This window comes from Rattus norvegicus, chromosome 1, assembly GCF_036323735.1.
Source record: "Rattus norvegicus strain BN/NHsdMcwi chromosome 1, GRCr8, whole genome shotgun sequence".
Lineage (NCBI taxonomy): Eukaryota > Metazoa > Chordata > Mammalia > Rodentia > Muridae > Rattus > Rattus norvegicus.
This window is the reverse complement of record NC_086019.1, coordinates 106566944-106581980: the sequence shown is the minus strand read 5'-3', so window position 1 is coordinate 106581980 and position 15037 is coordinate 106566944. Positions and strand designations below refer to the sequence as shown.

General features: G+C 42.4%; 1 protein-coding gene across 6 annotated transcripts in view; it reads left to right on the top strand.

Moving 5' to 3' along the window:
* The first annotated feature begins 3121 nt into the window (after positions 1-3121).
* The window catches only part of Tsg101 (tumor susceptibility 101), a 29825-nt gene continuing 17909 nt past the window's right edge, over positions 3122-15037 (top strand). Inside the window, exons 1-4 of one of the 6 annotated variants that reach the window (XM_063284274.1) lie at positions 3122-3288; positions 10325-10409; positions 12729-12794; positions 14464-14627. In XM_063284274.1, coding sequence (XP_063140344.1) covers positions 3247-3288; positions 10325-10409; positions 12729-12794; positions 14464-14627 — 357 coding nt within the window. In that variant the 5' untranslated portion in view covers positions 3122-3246. Of the gene's footprint in view, positions 3289-10324; positions 10410-12728; positions 12795-14219; positions 14628-15037 lie in introns of those variants that run through there. The other 5 variants (XM_008759341.4, NM_181628.2, XM_039105117.2 and 2 more) reach the window with 5 other exon arrangements.

Sequence of the window (15037 nt, the reverse complement as noted above, 5' to 3'; positions counted from 1 at the left end):
GGGAGAAACTTTCATTTTTCCCAAAAGTATGCAATATCTCAAGATTTTTATTGGGGCTTGGATTAAAATGTTTTTTGATACTATAAGGTATATTTTTTATTTTCCAATTTATATTGTTTCCTTAAATATCAAAAATAATGAATGAAATAAACTTTTATTTTAAAAGGACTATATGCTGTCTGATTAAGTGAAAGAAGAGACATTCAGATTAAAGAAGGAGTTCATAGTATTCTCTGAGTAACTATAGCCGTTACTCAAGTGACTTAAGTATAAGATGAAGAAAATGGCCTTTATCAGTTATTTCTTTAAAAAAAAAATTGGTTTGGTTTTTTGACACAGGTATTCTGTGTAGCCCTGGCTATACTGGAACTCACTCTGTAGACCAGGCTGACCTCAAACTCAAAAGATCTGCCTGCCTCTGCCTCCTGAGAGCTGGGATTAAAGGTGTGTGATATCACCAACTGGTTTAGTTGTTTCTAATTTGATATATATGTTAAAGACTTTTTTTTAATTAGAGACTTTTCAAACAAGATAATGTTATATAGCATCTTTTGATTCTTTTGCTTCAGCCTTCCAAGGATTGATTTCAAAATTAAGATGATTAAAAAGCTTCTAAAGCAGTGTGTTACAAGGCACTCCTCCAACTCTTAGAAATGAAACTCTGTTAAAGGAACTCTAATTTGATGCATAGACGCTCTAGTTAAAGGAACTTCTAATGAAGCGGCAGTTTGAACAGTTTGGTTTTTTTTTTTTTTTTTTTTTTTTTTTTTTTTTTTTTTTTTTGAGCTGAGGACGGAACCCAGGGCCTTGCGCTTTCTAGGCAAGCGCTCTACCACTGAGCTAAGTCCCCAACCCCTAAGAACAGTTTTAAATGAGTGCTTTTCGCTATTTTTAAAAACATCATGGGGGACATAGGCATTCAGTGTCCTCCATCATTCATCCTGTTGGGAACAAGCAAGAGAAATTTACTGTAAGGACTACCATTTCATTTCCAGACTCCATTTAATCCTAGAGAGGAACTAAATCCAAGGTCCCACGCCCTAGGGAAGCTGAGGACTTCTCAACAGCTGAACAGATTCTGTTGTAAGAAAACAGTTGCTGAGTCCAGACATCTCAAGGACAACTTCTTCATCTTTCTGACAGGGTCGAACTAAGTTCATGTTCCCAGGCCCAGGGACCAACTCCTATCCTAATTAATGGAAACTCTTCACTCAACCCATTATGTCAAAATATGATTAGAGGATGCTACAGCCTACCCCACTCCCCCTTGCTTTATGGTTTCATCCTTTAAATATGCTGTACAATGTCCCTTTAGGGCCATAGTTCAGCTCCTGAGTCTGTTCTGCTACCCTGACAAAAAAATAAATTTTTGTCATCAGCATTGACCTAGCATTTGAGTTATGTTGGTTTTAAGAAGACCCCACAACAGTCCTATTTCTTGAAGCACTGTCTCCTCCTGTACCTGGGGCTCACTTTGTTAGGCCAGAAGTCAGCAAGCCCCAGAGATCCTTCTTCACCCCCTTGAAGCTGGTATTATAGATGTTACAGTCATGGGTGGGAATGCCCTGTGAAATCTTAACTCTGGCTCTTAGACTTGTAGAATAAGTGCTTTTAACCACAGAAGCCATCTCTACGGGACCAAGGCACAATTTTAAACAACCTGAAACTGGGTAGTAGGCTAGAGTGTGCTTCAAGTTTGACTGGATCTACAGTTACTCAAGGCTGATGTTACCTTGTGAGGTAAGTATGCAGACACCTGTCAAGCACTTTCCCTTAGACTGACCATGACCTTGGACTTAGAAAGGAATTGGGTCTATACTAAGGACATCAGATGTGTCCTCTTCCACTACTGTCTATACCAGACTTTATACTTTGGATTGTATTTATAAAATGGTTAATACGTCGCCTTTTCGAAGATTATTTTATGAGCATGAGTGTACCGCATGCATGCCGGGTGCCCACAGAGGCTATCAGGATGACCTGTAACAGAACCTAACCCCAACATTCTGCAAGAGCAACAAGTACTCTACTACCAAGCTATCCCTTCAACCCCTGAAACGAGTTTTTACTGGAAATAGAAACTCAACTGAGATGCAGTATCATCTCTTGTACTCTACAAGACAATTAAGATCTGAAAATAGGGCTGGTGATGAGCCCAGCCTGCCAGTGCTTGAAAACCACTAGCATCATTCCTGTTATGATTAAATCTATTTCTCAAGGATTGGGCTATGCCCCATCTGTAACCATAACCTCAAATGTTTCGATGTGGCAACCAATGCCTTTGTTTCAAAAGGTTATGACCACCTGTTGTTATAACTACCTTGTCTTGACCACTTTTTCATGACTACCTTGTTAAGAGCACCTTTCAACCATGCCTTTGTTTCAAAAGAGGTGGTTACGGCCATTTTGTTATGTTCTGTTCCTGTAACCCTGCCTATTTACCTGCCAAATCGCCCATTTGGAAACTTCCCTACCCCTGAGCTATAAGACCCATTTTCTTGCTTATGTCCAGTGCTGACCTCCTGAACACAAATTAAAAAGGTTGCTTTAATTAATTGCTTGCTTTAATTAATTTGGCTATGATTTGGGTCCACGGTCTTTCTCCTTGCATCTTTGGGATTAGCACTGGAGAGTCGGCTCAGAAGTTTGAAGAGCAAAGTTCTTTTTAATCTGAAAATAGGTCTGCTCTTAAGCAATGCAGACTGCGGCCTGCGTCATCTTTATATGGGCACACAGGAATTATTGGGGGAAAGTATCCTTTGGAGGAAATTACTTCATGGCTTCCCGAAAGGGGGAAAGATCTCCTTTGCCCTTGCGAACATAACATGAAGGGCTTTCTAGCGTTTAAACTGACAGGAACAAAATCAGATGTGATAGGGGTGCCGCGGGCGTCGTCACCTAAAAGCAACTCCTGGGTCTAGAATGTCCACGAGCTAGTTCCGTGAGTGACGCGAGCCGAGGACCTTCCGAGCGCCAGTAGGTGGCAAAGCTCGCTAGCAGGCCGGGATTCTTAAGGGTCGAGAAAGGATAACCAACATCTGCACCACGCGCACCTGTGGAACAGATCCGAGCTCACGCCCGGCTTCGCACCGCAGACCAGCGTCCCTGGAAGTGACGCGCGGGAAGCGGAAGCACGGCGCGCCGGCTTCCTGCTTGGCAGGGGCGGGGCGGCGGCGGCGATTGTCTGGCGGCCTGGGGCGGCCCCGTGGCGCCTACCCTCTGCCTGTGGGGACGGAGGAGTGCGCCATGGCGGTGTCCGAGAGTCAGCTGAAGAAGATGATGTCCAAGGTGAGCCCGCGCCCTACTAGACGTACCCGCGGGCTAGGTTGAGGCCACCTTCCCTCTGCGGAGCGGCCCTTCCCGCCTTCGCCTCCATAAACAAAAGCGGGGTCGTGCCTGGCGCGGCCGCTGCTGTCCACTCGGCGCCGCTTACGGTCCCAGACGGCCCAGTTGCCGTCTTGTCCTGCGGGCCAGAGCCTGGCCCTGCTCAGAACCAGTCCCCAACCGCCTCTCCCCGGCCCAATCCGGCACACCCCGCCGGAGCTCGGGAACTTGGTGTGCAATTGGTTCGCTGAAGTAGAGCAGCCAGAAAATCTAGACTGCCAGCCCTTCCCGGCTCCAGAGAACTCTGCAGTTGCGTTCCATTGCTTGCACTAACTATGATTGACGCAGTTGTTTGCTTGTTTACTTTGAGTTGAACTTAAAAATTCTTACTGCTTGCCTGGTTGTGGGGTTTTTTCTCTCACTTTTTAAAAGGCCTTTTGGATATTTTGCATATTAGTTTCTTAGTACTTAATACTGGGCACCTGACTCCAAAATGCTTTGCTTTTTGTAATTCACCAAGTTTGATTGGAATAAAATTTATGTAACGTAGTTGAGCCCTAACTCATCTAGTCAATTGAGTTGGCTTTGATACTCTTACCAAAGCAGTAATGGAGATAGTAGGTTTAAGAAGTTTTCAGTTTACAAGGAATCAACACGAATAAACTGGGCGTGGTGGCACAGGCCTTTAATCCCTGCACTCTGTAGGCAGTTGACCGACAGACAGATCAGGACAGTTTGAGTTCCATACCAGCCAGGGATACACAGTGAGACCGGGTTTCAAAACAAATATAAATTGTTTCTTTTCTTCCTTTATTTTTTCTTTTTCTTTCTCCTTCTTCTTCTTCTACTCCTCCTCCTCCTCCTCCTTTTTTTTTTAATCTTCTAAAACTAGATCTTTTAGTAAAGTCATTCCCAAGTCCTTGAAGACCCTTGATTGTCTAACCATTTAATATTTTAGGCTTCCTGATTTTTTTTTTTTCCTGCAGTTATCTGTAATGACAGAGGGGGTTAGGGGCAATCAAAGTGGCCCAGGTAACAGTCTCTATAGTAATGTTTGGCTTTAAATCATTTGTTTTTTAAAGCCTCAATTAAGCTTTTTAGAGGATGTAGCTATTAACTTCATCTGATTGGGGAGTCTCTGCCCTTATCAAGACTTCTGGCTCATGCAGAGAGAGAAAGAGAGAGAGACCATTTTAGTGTTTTAACATTGCTATAGATCATTTTTCTTCTTTGAACATTGTCTTAGCTTCCATCCTAAACAGATTTTTGTTAGCACCATTTTTGGGTGTGATTTTTACCAATTAAGTATATTTCTACACTTAGTCTATCTTTATGCAAATAACTTTGTAGTTCATTCATACCAGTAACCTGCTTTTTGTATACAGTATTTTACAATAGAAGATGAGTCACTACTAACTGGGGAGAAGAAAGTGGTTATAATAAAAGTTGTTACTGGGTTTGAAATGATGCCATGCACTTTTACAGATTGGGAGGCAAAGGTAGGCTACCTCTGAGTTTGAGGCCAGCCTGGCCTTCATAATGAGACCCCGTCACAAAAAAACCAAAGCACTATTGTACCATAAACTGTAGGGATATGACAATGTGAACAATTAGACTAAAAACTGTATTTCTGAGCTTAATTACATAGAAGCCACTATCAAAATAATGTTAATAACATTGGGAAGTTGATAACAGCTTTTGAGGAAAGTGACGCACGCAGGAAGAAATGGTCAGGTTGTGGTTTTCTATTGGATGGTGAGGGGAGGGCTTTGTGAGAAGTGCTACTTGACCAGAAACCTGAGCATATAAGGAACAGTCTGGGGTAAGAACATTTCTAGGAAGAAGGGAAAATAAGTGCAGAGGCTTGAAGCAGAAGTTCCTCAGCAAATGGCTGCTAGCACGACTAGCTGAGCAGGCAGGAAGTGTGCTGTTTGACAGTAAGCTTCAGGGATGTGGGAGATTTTGAAGGGTCTTGTAGGCTCATGTAAGGATTTTGGAGTTTGATTGGATTGTGCTAGGATACAATTAAGTTTTTGTTTCTTCAGTTATGTGTATGGAGCCAAATGGATTGGCACACATCTTTAATAACAGATCTCTGTGAGTTTGAGGGCCAGCCAGGTCTGCATATTGAGGTCCAGGCCAGCCAAGGCTACACAGTGAGATTCCATCACCAAAAACAAGTGTGTGGATATGTGCACATGAGTCGGGCACACACAGGCCAGGGCATTAGATCCCACTGGCTCTAGAGTTACAGCCGTTTGTGAACTTAGCAAGAACAGTATGTGCCCTTGACCACCAAGGCATCTCTTTAGCTTACCCCCCCTCCCTTTTTTTGAGGTTCTCACCACCTAGACTAGGCTGACTTCCTAGAGAGCCACCTTACTCTGCCTCTGGTGAGACTAAAGGTGTGATCTGTAATACCCAGCCCAGTTGAAAAGAGTACTCTAGATGCTCTGCTGAGACTCAGAAGAGTGGAAGTAGAGACAACCGCTGCTGCTCACTTAGACCATAGCTGTAGTTATGGAGGTAGAAGTCAGATTCTGGAGATAGATGCGTACATACACTCTTTTTAAAAAAAAGTTTATTTAAGTGTACTTCTCTATGGATGTGCATGTATATGTGGGTGCCCACAGAAGCCTGAAGAGGGCATTGGATCTCCTGGAGCCGGAGTTATAGGCAGTTCAGAGTCTGCCAATGGGGGTCTTGGGAACTGAATTTGCAAGAGGAACTTAGTGGCTCTTAGTCACTAAGCCATCCAGCTCTTCAGCCCAAGATTCTGGGTATATTTGAAGGTAATACTGAGCAAGACTTGTTGTGGATTGAGAGAGAGGGGTACTCAAGGACAACTTGAAGGTTTGTTCGGTCCCTGAACAGCAACTAGAGTTAAGATGTAGGAAGAATAAAATTGGGAGGGTGATAAAGAGGTTTTTTTCTGATCAGTTTAATGTTTATTAGATATGCAAGTGTCAAACTGGTAAATGGATGCAAAGTACTCCCTTTTCCCTTACCTATTCCCTTGGAATACATTCCAAGACCAAGCAGATATATTAAACCATGTATGTATGAGCGTTTTCCTATGCATGCTCCCTGTGAGAAAATTTAACTTACAAGTTAGTTTCAGTAATAGTTAATAATAATGTAACAAGATAGAAAAATTATAAAAGATATTCTTTTTTTTTCTTTCTTTTTTTTGGAGCTGGGGACCGAACCCAGGGCCTTGCACTTGCTAGGCAAGCGCTCTACCACTGAGCTAAATCCCCAACCCCATAAAAGATATTCTAATAATATCTCTGGCACTGCTCCTCTTAAACTTGAGGCCCACTGAGTTAAGTAGTTTCTTGAACACAAGTACTAGGACAGTTGATCTTAGGCCAGTCAGTCACTAACAGGTGGGGTAGCCTATATAGTTGTGGGTATGCTGGATGATGAGATGACTCACGTCCTGGGCAGGACAGTAGGACTGAGATTTCATCAGACCTCATGCTACTTAGAAATACAATTTAGCTCAGAGATGGTGGTGCACACCTTTAATCCCAGCACTGGGAGGCAGAGGCAAGTAGATCTCTCTGAGTTCAAGGCCAGCCTGATCTACATGAGTTCCAAGACAGCCAGGGCTACACAGAGAAACCTTGTCTTGGGGGGGGAGGGGTGAGTAGTGAAATTTAATATATGTGAATTGTTTATTTCCAAAATTTCCTGGTGTTTTGTTTTGTGACTCAGATGTCTGTTGATGAAGGAGAGGAGCATAGTTCCCTCCTCGTGACTGCCTGCACATGCTCAGTTCCCCTGCTTCCTCTTCTCAGATATATGTGCCCATCTTCTTGATGACTTTGGCCACTCTCCATGGCACACTGTTCAGAGGGTACAAAGCTGCATAGCTTCCAGGTCATGCTCCGTATGAACTTGGTGTGCATGTGCTTGGTGAGGCTTCCTTGCTGACATTCCTTATCACCTTGTGGCCCTCATTGAGGCCCACAGCCATGGGCTAGCACAGGCCATGGCTGCTCTCTCTTAAATATTTGAGGATTGAGGCTAACCATGGATCACAGAAGCTGCAGAAAGAAGGCACTGCTACACATGTCTGCAGTTTATAGAAGAGGGTCAGAGGGAAAGCATTTTAGAAGATGTGCATGTGTGTGTCGATGTATATAGGCATATATGTTTCAAGTTCAGAAGACAGGTCACTGAAGTCAGTTCTCTCCTGCCATGGGGGTTCCAGAGATCAAACTTGGGTCATAGGCTTGGCCAGCATCTTAATGTGGGAGTTTTATTTAACATATATATAAATACAAGAGACAACACTAAAGAAGTGAGATTGGGTGATGAAGAAGAGAAAGGAGTTAGTCCCGTGGCTCAGTAATAATTGATTATAGAAGAGAAAGAACAAAAAAGATCAGAGGGAAGTCAAACTTTGGAAAATGTGGGGTTTGGTGTTTTTTTGGTTGTTGTTTTTAGTTTTTTATTAATCTCTGTGTGTGTGTGTGTGTGTGTGTGTGTGTGTGTGTGTGTGTGTGACGCACACCACACGTGCACATGATTACACATACGACAGTGAGCATGTGGAGGTCAGAGTATAAGTTACAGGAGTTCATTCTTTGTACCATGTAGACCTTGGGAATTGAATTCAGACTTTCAGACCTAATACCTGCTGAGCCATCTTAGCAGTCCATGAACACATTTTAAGAGGAAGAAATCAACTTGGTCAAATACCACTTACAAATAAAATGAAGACAGAATTGGGTATGCCACACCATATAGCTAGCTTTGGTGACTTTGATAAGCAGTTTTGATGAAGGGGTAGATATAAAATATATGTGCACCCTTTCTGTTGCTGAGGCAAAAATTCTAGAAGCTACACTTTTAAGACCTCTTGTCCCATCACAGAAATCCTACAAGCATGCTATTCAGACATATCCAAATCTGGTCACATATCACTGTCTCCACAGTAGAATATCCAAATTGTAGTAGGCTGGAAGAAGATCATTCTAGACATTAAACAGTGGTTGCTGACACCATAAGGGTTTCTTCCCAGTGAAGAAGCATGGTCATCTCTGCAATGAACTTGCTAGAGAGAAGGGGGAAGAACATAAATGTCTTGAATATCATAATTTTTAGATCCCAAAACTAATTCAAGGATCGTGTGTGTTAAAATATGCCAAGGGCTGGGGATTTAGCTCAGTGGTAGAGCGCTTGCCTAGGAAGCGCAAGGCCCTGGGTTCAGTCCCCAGCTCCGAAAAAAAAAAACCAAAAAAAAAAAAATATATATATATATGTGTGTGTGTGTGTGTGTGTGTGTGTGTGTGTGTGTGTATGTATATGTGTGTATATATATCAAGAAAATGAAGTGGTCAGCCAATTACTGATTATGGAGCCTTTGATTGGTCAGATGAACAGGTTTGCAATGAAGGTTAAAATAGAGATGAGGCTATTGTTAACAGCTAAATACTAGGTTAAAACAGGCTCTCCGGGGTTGGGGATTTAGCTCAGCGGTAGAGCACTTGCCTAGCAAGCGCAAGGCCCTGGGTTCGATCCCCAGCTCCAAAAAAAAGAAAGAAGAAAAAGAAAAAACAAAACAAAACAAACAAACAGGCTCTCCATACGATTAACAAAATTTAGCCTTTTGCTTTCTGCCTTGTTTTTAGAATCTGTTGGGATAGCTGGTTGCTTTTCCTTCATGTTTTTCTTTCTCTTGTAGTAGGGGAATTAACCAGAGGACTGTGAGCATGCAAATTAGCTCTCTACCTCTGGGTCAGACCTCCAGCAGCTGACTGCTTTTACGCTTTTTAAGACAAGCCTATTAAGAGCTTTGTATGGATGGGGCATCAGTGTATTATCAGTTAACACCTGCCAGATGTGCCTGAACCAGTGTGCTGCTAGTTCTAAAGTAGAGAGCAGCGGAATGAGAAACTATATAGTGAGTGATTTGTTGCAAATTGACAGTGAATGCTACAGTGTGAGAATGAGTGAAGCATGGGAAAGATTTTGTTAAAAAGAAAGATACAGCATGGTGTTTGAATAACCTGTAATTCCCCAGCTTCTCTCAGCTTGAGGCAGAAGATTATTAGTTTTGTTGCCAGTTAGGCAAATGAAGGAATATTAAAAACCATTTTTGGATGGAACCTTTTTTTCTTATGCCTACATGTATGTCCATGTACCTACCTTATACTTGTCTGGTATCTACAGAAGCCAGAAGAAGGTATTGGCTCCCCTGGGATCAGAGTTACAGACTGTTAAGAGTTATACCCATGAAGGTGCTGGGAAGCCATCCTGGGCCCTCTGGAAGAACAGCTAGTGCTCTTAACCACTGAGCTGTTTTGATGAGGCCTTTTAACTTGAAGAAAAGCACTAAAATAGTGGTGAGAAGTTTCAGTAAGGGTTCACTTAGGTTAAGGCGAGCCCAAGGTGTCCCCTTAGGCTTTAATGTTAATGATGAGTAGAAGATTCAAGAGGCTGCAACAGGGCTGGAGAGATGGCTCAGCGGTTAAGAGTACCCGACTACTCTTCCAGAGGTCCTGAGTTCAATTCCCAGCAACCACATGGTGGCTCACAACCATCTGTAAAGAGATCCGATGCCCTCTTCTGATGTATCTGATGACAGCTACAGTGTACTTATATATAATAAATGAATAAATCTTTAAAAAAAAAAAAGAGGCTGCAACAGAGAAAATAACATTTTTAAGAAAACGCAGCCTGGGGGCTGGGGATTTAGCTCAGTGGTAGAGCGCTTACCTAGGAAGCGCAAGGCCCTGGGTTCGGTCCCCCGCTCCGAAAAAAAGAACCAAAGAAAAAAAAGAAAACGCAGCCTGGTGGTGGTAGTTCACACTTTTAATCCCAGCACTTGAGAAGCAGGCATGGTGGATCTCTGTGAGTTTGAGGACAGCCAGGGCTACACAGAAACCCTGTCTCAAACAGATGAACAAGAAAGGAAAAGAAGAAGGAAATCCAGCAGTAAAATAGTGCACATTGGTTTTAACTAAACTTTGTAATGTTTGCTTTTCAGTACAAATACAGAGATCTAACCGTCCGTCAAACTGTCAATGTCATCGCTATGTACAAAGATCTCAAACCTGTATTGGATTCGTATGGTAAGTATATACGACAGAAAGATCTGTCACTGTGTTTGAGTTTGTACCTTGTGTGTGTGTATGACTATACTTTTCATGATTTCCTTTTCAGTTTGTTAGATTTCCAATTGAAGGATTGGGTTTCCACCTAACAGAGTGTTAGGAAACAGGAGATAATAAGTCTGAAAAAAAAAAGCGGATCTGTTAAGTGCTTCCAAGCCTTAAAAAGCGCCACTTTGATACAGTAGTACACAAAGTTAGGCTTAGGGAGACTGGTTTTTCTGTACTGGGAGATCAATCCCGGAGTCTCATGCAAGCTGTACAACCAGCTGATAGGAGGGAATTTTAAAGATAATTTAGTTTGTCATTTTCCAAAGCCTTTCTTTCTAAACTACTAAGGGTGAGAGGGGTGCAGAGAGAGAGAGAGATTGAGAATGAGAGAGTGCATGCTACAGCATGCATGTGCAGGTCAGAGAACAGCCTACAGGAATGTGTTCTCCTTTCATCATGTCATTTATAGGGCCTGAACTCAGGTCATCAGGCTCTGCAGCAGGTGCCCTTACCCATTGAGCCATCCTGTCAGGCTCTTTAACAGAGTTGTGAAGAAGATTGTTAAGAGCAGCAGAGGGGGTAGGTGCCAGTCTGCCTGTCTCTGTCTCTCTGTCTGTCTCTCTCTGTGTCTGTCTCCCTCCCCATCATCTCTTTAAGAAAAGAGTTTTGGGTTTGTTGAGGGGAGCAGGGTGTGTTGTTTTTGGGTTTATTTTTGTTTGATTGGTTGGTTGGTTGGTTTTTTGAGACAGTGTCTCTCTATAGCCCTGGTGTCCTGGAACTCTAGACCAGGCTGGCCTCAAACTCACAGGTTTCCATCTGCCTCTGCTTCCCAAGCGCTGGAATTAAAGACGTGCCACCGCTGCCTGGCTAAGACGGGTTTTTAAAACTAAGTTTCAACCTACAGCAGAATCAATCTCTTAGCTGAGATAGAATACCATGTTGACTTGCCTGGGATCTTAGCTGCTGCTATCAGCCCCTCCCTTCCCCACAACATCTCATGCTCAGGAACACGTCACAAGACTACTAAAAATCTGGAAGTTATTTTTTAATAATGGTCTTTCGTTTTAGGTGCCAATTTGAGACAAAATTGTAACTTAAGAAATGACATCTGCAGCTGGAGAGGTGGCCATAGTGATGATATTCCAGGGCTCTGATGCCCTCCTCTGCCCTCCATGAGTGCATGCTTATATGGTCCATTTACAGACATGTAAGCAAAACATACGTGTACACATAAAGTAAAAACAAATACATGTTGAAAGAAGGTGTCTGTATTTAACTGTGGAGACATTTCTATTTTCAGTACTATGACTTGATATCACCTTGAGATTGAGAATGACAGCGAGGATCACTATGTAGATAAGGATAGACTTGAACTTCCAATTCCCGTTTTCACCTTCTAAGTGCTAGGGCTTAGACATGCGCCACCATGCTCAGTTTACGAAGTTCAGGAATGGAATCCAAGGCTTCAAGCATCTAGGCTTGGCCATATCCCAGGCTGCAGTCAATTAGTGTTTCTAAAGAAAAATGATGGGAAGTTAGCTTTTAGTTTGGCATCATTTCGTAGTGACTTCTTCCCTTTTTAAGTGGTACCAGGGATCGAGCCCAGGGTCTTGATTCTAAAGAAGTGTTCCAATGAATTATGCTCAAAGCTTTGATGGAGGTTTTTTGATTTTTTTGTTTTTTTAACTTACTGATATATTTATTCTTAAATTTGCTAAAAACAACTTTATTGGGGTTTTTTTGTTTGTTTGTTTGTTTTGTTTGGTTTGGTTTGGGGGGTTTTTTTGTTTTGGTTTTGGTTTTTGGTTTTTGGTTTTTTTTTGTTTTTTTTGTGTTTTTTTGTGTTTTTTTGCTTACTCATTGGCTTCCATCTCAGGCATACATGGCTGGAAGCTTCAGAATGATTTTAATTGTATTTTTTTGAGACGGTGTTTCTCAGTATAAACCTGGCTGTCCTGAAACTCACTGTGTAGAATAGGCTGGCCTCAAACTCAGATCTGCCTGCCTCTGCCTCCCAGAGCTGAGATAGAAAGGCTCAGGGTGATTTTTAAATGGGCTTAAAACCATGCTACTTGCAGGCGAAAAGCCCGTATTTGGAAATGCAGAACTCAGATCCCTTTTTACAGATAACTCAAAGCTTTTAACCTAAGTGAGTCAGTGACAGGTTTTTTGATACTGAACACTAAGTTAGCCTTGTTCCATAGTTTCCTGGTGTTTATGAAAGAGTAACTTAACATGGTAGTGTATACAAAAATGTTTGTGATTAAATCTGTCTTTTTTCCCTTTCAGTTTTTAATGATGGCAGTTCCAGGGAGCTGGTGAACCTCACTGGGACAATCCCTGTGCGCTATCGAGGTAAATAGCATATTCGTGTGTTCGTGGTATACGTATCTACAGACAAGAGCATGCTACGAAGGAGTTGAAAGTACACGCTGTACTTCCTAATGGCCTTCTTGACAGCAGGGTTTAACGTCAGTGTAATTTGACTTTATTTGGCGGCAGTACCTCTGTTTTAACTTCTCTGTCAAGATAGAGCAATAACCAAATGCCTCACGATTCAGCTGGAACTTAATGTTTCCTGGAATCGTGGGACTGTATTGGCTCTTATGTCTGCTAGTTCAGCCTCCCTCACAGTGATTCATACCTTTTCAACCATGGGAAGTTCTACTATGCAGTGGTGAGGTGGTGCCTTAGGGTCAGAATTAGGTCTGACTCTGCCATGCAATCTGAATTAATAATGCCTGGATTCGGTACTGACAGTTCATGGAAGTGATACATAAAAAGACTTGCCACTAGCCGGGTGTGCACTAAACAGAGAGTAAAGGACAACTGTTATCTATGGTTATCATATTGGTAATGATGCTGACTTGGATGACTAGTCTCTGATAACCTTAGTCAGCTCTGTTGTAATCACTGTTAAGCCAGTGCTCAGTTTCTTACGCCTGTTCTGCTTTGGGATGGTTATGTTTATTGTTCCTGTGTCTAGCTAGGGCATGTCCCAGAGAAGGGGGCTGAGACCTGGGGCTGGTACAATCTTCAAAGAGCCTTCCCTATAACCTAGTCCTATAATAGGCCCCAGAATATCACCATCAGCTTGAAACAAGTGTTTAGAGCACTAGTTCTCAGCCTTCCAAAAGCTGCAACCCTTTAAATACAGTTCCTTGTGTTGGCCCCAACCATAAAATTATCCTACTTCATAACTAACCTTGCTACTGTTTTGAGTCATAATATAAATATCTGAAAAGCAGACTATCTGATATGTGACCTCCAAAGGAGTCACAACCCACAGGTTGCAAATCACTGCTCTAGAGCATGAACCTGTGGGGAACATTACACTACAGTTCTGTGATTGCTATGCTGTTGAAATAAAAAAGGAGAACAAGGGAACATAGGAAGATCCCAGAGATCATCACACTTATCAGTCATTTGTGCCTGACATGGTCCTGGAGGAAAAACAATTAACTAAGAGCATCTGTGTTGGACTGAAGCTTATTACCAACTCCACCGTTGTGTCCTCAGGAATATGCTCTGCTGAGGGGTGCAGGTTGTGGAAGTGTGTGTAAATATTGATTTCACCTAGTTAGCCCCTTTTTCCCTCAACCATTCTTTGTGAATCGTAGCATATGGGTCCAAATTACTGTGGGGGATTCTTGCTTTTAAAAAAAGGGGGGGTAATATTGGTAATAAACCTAAGGCTTTATGTATTAGAGTTACACATTGTAGATGTGTTTGGGAGCTAAGAAAAAGAAATCAGAAGTCATTAGTATCTGGTTTCTTTAGGTGAAACATGCTTTTGCTGAAGCTAAGCAGCAGACGTTAAGTTGGACAAACCAAAAGAATGTTGTCCACAGCATGTGGTCACCACTCACTCTCTGGCCTGGCTCGCATACCAGAGCTCCAAGAAGCACCTTGAATTAGAAATAGTCCTAGTGGCACTCAGCGTGGTGTGTGTTGCTCTCAGCCTTGTGTGTTACACTCCTGAGAAATAAGAGGAGAGTAATTGAAGTTTCTTCTTCTCTCTCAGGTAATATATATAACATTCCAATATGCCTGTGGCTCCTGGACACATACCCATATAACCCCCCTATCTGTTTTGTTAAGCCTACTAGTTCAATGACTATTAAAACAGGAAAGCATGTGGATGCAAATGGGAAAATCTACCTGCCTTACCTACATGACTGGAAACACGTAAGTATCATGTGGCTCTAGGAAGCGATTGCATGTATGTTCTGCTCACTAGCTTTTCCCTTCAGTTTACACTCAAGGAAGATTCCAGGGTAAGTAAGTTCAGACGGTAGACCAGCCACTGAACTGAGGCTCTCGTTTATTCCTTTGTTTGGTTTTTAGTGATTTTGTTTGTTTGTTTAGGTGTCTACCTCAAACTGTGCTGGCCTCAAACTTGTAGTGATCAATTTTGCCTCAGTTTCCCAAGTACTGAGATGACAGACATGAGCTATAATACCGTCCAACTAAAAGGTTCTGTTAAAGTGCTTATTCACCCCTTACTTACTCAGAGCTAGAATCTCACTTTAAAATGGGTCCACTGATGAGGTATATTGGGAACTCAAATCTTCCTCTCCAAAGTATTGCTATCAAGG